Source organism: Hibiscus syriacus, unplaced genomic scaffold (assembly GCF_006381635.1).
Source record: "Hibiscus syriacus cultivar Baekdansim isolate YM2019G1 unplaced genomic scaffold, ASM638163v2 tig00110223_pilon, whole genome shotgun sequence".
Lineage (NCBI taxonomy): Eukaryota > Viridiplantae > Streptophyta > Magnoliopsida > Malvales > Malvaceae > Hibiscus > Hibiscus syriacus.
In genome coordinates this window covers 283657-289013 of record NW_024062636.1, presented here as the reverse complement: position 1 = coordinate 289013, position 5357 = coordinate 283657, and the positions used below count along the sequence as shown (strand labels likewise).

Sequence of the window (5357 nt, the reverse complement as noted above, 5' to 3'; positions counted from 1 at the left end):
ATTCAGTCTGGATATCCTTAGGGAGTGTGCAAGGCACTTTAAGCTGACTAGTTTGGGCACAAGGTCCGACACTCAAGGAGTGGGCTAGTCGAGAGTGTGGTGTCCGATGTAGAGATTCCAAGGCCACATTCTCGGTAGACTAGAGGGGTATGTGAGCTCCGAGATGCAGAATCCTCAACCGCACCATGATGTCTACCATAGAGTAAAGAGTGAGTATACGAGTATACTCACTAAAGCAAAGCATAACAGAATAGATCAATAGACCATATAACATCAGACTTGACAGCTTGAGCATTTCAGTGATGTACAATTAGTATGATTTAGTTGTTAGTGTGGCACTGAGCTAGTTAGCTCAGCCTTCGGATGTTTCCATTGGCAGGTTAGTAGATCAACCAATTCGAGAAGATTTAGAGTGACTGAGGACCATATCCAGTGCAGAGCAAAGTATATCATCCAGTTTCTTAAAGTGCATGTATATTCATAAACCCAGTTGTAATGTATTAAGTTGTAAAGTCAATTATGAGTGAGTCTGTATATTTTTGAAAAGTATTTATTTATTTATTTTGAGAGATCTCCGATCTAACAAGTATTTATTATATTATTTTATGGTTGGTTTTATTAAAATGGTTGCCTTAAAGTCAAAGAAGTAGAAGAGAAAAAGTTGGTTAGCTACTCCGGTGGTTTCGTGTGGCATCCGGATCGGACGACTGTGTGTCGTACTGGTTTAGGGTGTTACAGAACCTTCTAGAAGTTACTGGCTCACTACCACATCATCATTTCATTCCCACTGTTCCAGCTTTGATTCCAAAAAAAAATGTAGTTTTCAGTCCTTTTAAGCACATTTTCCAACAGTGATCGTCCTGCACAAAAACATATAAAATCGTTCAATTCAACAGTAAACATGAACAATCGAAGAAAATTTAAACACAAAATATAGCACAAAATAAATCTCAGTCAATCACCTAACCTAATTATCATGAACTCGTAGAAATATACAAAAGAAAAACATCGAATTCTGCCAACAATTTATTAGCAGCCAAAAAGTTGTTACAATGGCGCATAAATCTCGAAAGATAACATTATTTTAAGTCAATAATACAAAATATATTGCAAGTAGCCAAGTAGGGTAGTAGTAGCACAAGCCTAACAAAATACAACTATCGATATGATTACATCCAAGGCAGACCTACTTTTATCAGATACTAACTTGGTATGTCCCCTGCAATCCGTGGTTAACATCTTAATGGAAGCAATTTAATTCTTCTCCCGGCTATAATTATGAAATTTATTTTATTAAAAGTATACATTCAATATTAAAAGATGAGCCTAATAAATTTCGAATTTCATTGAACAAGTGTGACCTATGCTACAAGGTGCAAAGGTTATCTTTCCTCCAGTATTGCATGAAAAATGTAAAAACATTTAGGTGAAGTGCACTATCATTCAATTATGTTTAAATAATCGTTCCGGTTACTGAATTTTTAAAATTATAAAATCATCAGTGTAATAAATGTAAAAGGTAGATAAATTTATTGATTATTTTATAATTTTAAAAAATTTAATAACCAAAACGATCATTTAAGAATAGTTTAATTGTAACTTGGAAGGGAATCAACCTCTGCTAAGCTTTCCTTATAAAATACTGTTGTGTTGGGATATTGAAAAAGATGGTGGGAAAGACGAGATTTAGGAATATATGTTCAGTTTGCATCAAGACCTGACTTTCCCTACTAAAATATCCCCAAATCATCCCATATTCTCTTCTGGATGTGTCAGCAATCATCATGTTGGCTTGACCCACTTTTCAAGCATTGGCACGAGACCTCGATACCATTCCTCCCAACAAAGTTTATTTTATATAAAATTTTCTTGCACATGTGCGAAGCTCCAATGAATATATATATATATATATATTTATATATAAATCAAATGATTCATCTTTTGAATAGTATTGGGATTGGTTTGGAATATATAACCAAAGAGATTACATCTGCTAAAGCAATAGAGGGAATACCTTCTGCTGCAGGGAAACCTTTACATTGGTCGTCTGAACTCATTTCTCTCCTTTCTCTTTCTCTTTATAAACTTTAGCAGACTTGTTTCTAGTGGCTAACGTATTGGCTAAAGCATTTGGCTCTATTTTATCTGCCATCGCTTACGGTTTCTTTGGCTATCCAGACAACAACAAAAGCACCATCAACATCAATTACTGCAACATGCCTAAGGCTAAGGGTCGACCACTTTCTTTGCAGGTTTCCTTTGATCACCATATTTTTTATATTCCATCTAGGGTAATTTGAGTCCTGTTCTTCCTATGTTTCATGTTATTGAGTCTACGCCTACTAAGTCATGTAATGTGTTGTACCTCCGAGACATCTCTCGGAGACGTCCTTCGATAACAATATCTTTGTCTACTATTTATCCAGAGTCAAGTACACTTTTTAAATCCAGATGATTATAAGTAGTATTATTTGTTCTACATACTCTCAATCATTTGTTAATGAATATTAAAATACCATGTGCAGTCGCTGGTGCTCGAACCCGATACCTCTAGAGATAACAATCATCCTTTTAATTATTTAGATAGCTTGGTTTATGTAAAATAACATACTCTTTAGATGGCGACATCCTCACAATTGGACCTTTAATAGTCTCACATTATTTACCATATGCTTCGTCCCATGACCACTACTCCCTTCATTTTCTGTGATTAATTTTAGTTATTTTGATCTTGCCCTCTTCATTTTCTATGATTAATTATGTTTTGTCCTTACTTTTTACACTTTACTTTGTATCCCATGAGTGGTATGATGACTTCGTTCAACTCCGTCCCTGCTGCTACCCCTTTTCCTCCTTCAAACTCCTACCCAAAAAAACCAACCAACGAATGTTATTTCGCAACTCTCCCCCAAATTATAAATAACAAGACCAATTTATTTTCATCAATAGAATGTTCATGCATTAAATCTTTCGGTATTGGAAACCAAAATTCATGTTTTTTCATGCAAGCAACTCACAGCTTTAATTTGATGTTCATACGTATAGCTTAGAAATTAGAATCATATAGTTGGTTCTTGAACCAACTTTAAGACCATGTTCCCTTGTCTGATTGGATATTCAAGAATCTCCAGCATGGTGGGCTTTCTTAATCCCTAAGGTTTCCTATAAATAAAGGGGCTTTAAGAAGAAGGAATAAAAAGAAAATCAGACACCCAGAATAGCATTCATTATCGTTAAACTCATAACCTTTGCTTAACTTACAGACCGTGGACCTCAAAGTCAGGATGTGCTGCACCGGTTGCGAGAGAGTAGTAAAAAACGCCATTTACAAGCTTAGAGGTACACTGATGAATTCTTGTATCTTATGGCCATCATTATTTCATATGATCGTTATTTGGTTGAGAATATTAATGCATGTTAGGGATCGATTCGGTTGAAGTGGACGTCGAAATGGAGAAGGTAACGGTGACAGGTTACGTCGATCGGAACAAGGTGCTGAAACAAGTGAGGAGGGCAGGGAAGAGGGCTGAATTCTGGCCTTACCCTAATCCTCCTTTGTACTTCACCACAACCGCCGAATACTTCAAAGACACGACCAACGAGTTCAGAGAGAGTTACAACTATTACAGGCACGGTTACAACCTCGGACACAGGCATGGTAACATTCCTGTTACTATTCGGGGAGACGACAACGTCAGTAACTTGTTCAACGATGACAACGTCAATGCCTGCTCTCTCATGTGAAATAGAAATTAAATCGGTACCGTCCATTCACCGTGATGATCATGCATGTAAAATGTTATTTGCAAAATGAATCCTCCGGTGTGAAAAGAATTTCATTAACCTGTAATTTATTAATATATATATATGCAGTTTTTCTTCGAAGTAATAGTTCATGTTGTGGGGATTGTAAGAGAGAAACTATTCAATGGAATCCGCTCCCTTGCCTTACCTGTGTTATTGCTTCTTGAATCTTGAGGTACACTGAAATTTGACCATGCATTCTCACTGTAGTAAAAATATAACTTCTAAATAGTAATCAATTTTTATTATTATTAGAAATTATAATTTATTATATATGTTCATGTGGTATGTGCAAATTAATGATATTAATTAACTAAAAATTAATAAAAAAAAAAATTTGAGCGTGTGGTTGAAAACTGTCTGTTGATACATCTTTTCTTCCTAGATTGTGGGTTTAATACCCATTAAAATTAATTTTTTTCTTTTTCTAGGTGGGAATTGTTAAAAAAAATATAAATAAAAAAGATTTTAAAATTATTACAACATATAATTAATTAAATTCAATAGAATTCATTAATTACATTAATTATTGAAACATACAAAAATATGTAGTTAAAACTTTTTTGGATTAAGTAGTAATGTTTGTTCTAAATACTTTTAATCATTTGACAATAAACGTTTAAATATTATATAATCGTTGTTGCTTAAATCCAAAATCTTTAATTAAAAAATATTAAAAACTCCCCCGGCCCCCTTCCACGCTTCATCCCTCCATATCAAGCTTTGGGATATACTTCCCAACAGTTCTAAGCCCATCCCTCCTGTATTTGGATTTATCCAGAGCCTGTACAGCAGAAATAGAAAGAAAATGATGTGAAGGCAAATTTCGGTAATTAAGTATGAATAAAGGCATTGCAGGCTCTCTTTCTGACATTCTACCAAATGGGGCAAAAAAATTGATAAATTGAAGCAATGGACAAGGGGAGGGATGAAGCGTGGGAAGGAGGGGGAGGGGGACGGGGGGACTGCAGAGGGAGGGGCACAGGAGGAAGGGGATGTCGGGGTGCGGGCGAGGGGAGTAGGGATGGGTATAGACTCGAACCTGACAGATTTTGATTTAATCCAAATGGGTCGATTTAAAAAAAAAACGGGTTTGAATCAAGTCATTTTTTTAAAGGTTATGTTCGAGTCGGGTTGGGTTCGGATTTAAGATGAAAAATACTCAATCCGGTCCAACCCAAAAAAAATTGTAATTCTACATTATATATTTAAGGATAATTCAATAATACCCCTCTACATATTAGTTTTTTCAATTAAATCTCTATTTTTATTGAATAAAAGTAATACTTTTAATAAATATATTATTTCATGTAAGGTTCAGATTTTATCAGAAAGACGGGTTAGGTTCGGATCGGGTGAAAGATGTATAATTTTTGGATCGGGTCGGCTGGACCGAAAATCCGACCCGACCCATGCACATCTATAAGGGAGGGATTTTTTTAATATTTTAAATAAAATTTTTAAAATTGTATAAATGTGACACGTGTTCTTTAACGAATTTTGTTAACAATCATTACGATCGAAGCACTTAAAATAATAAAATTTGTAATGTA

General features: G+C 34.9%; 1 protein-coding gene across 1 annotated transcript; it reads left to right on the top strand.

Annotated features, from left to right (window-relative positions):
- The first annotated feature begins 363 nt into the window (after window positions 1–363).
- On the top strand, window positions 364–3897 carry LOC120114423 (heavy metal-associated isoprenylated plant protein 30-like). Its single transcript, XM_039135351.1, has 4 exons — window positions 364–379; window positions 2095–2252; window positions 3264–3339; window positions 3422–3897. The coding sequence occupies exons 1-4, from the start codon at window positions 364–366 to the stop codon at window positions 3742–3744; spliced, it is 573 nt and encodes a 190-aa protein (XP_038991282.1). The 3' UTR covers window positions 3745–3897.
- The last annotated feature ends 1460 nt before the right edge of the window (window positions 3898–5357 follow it).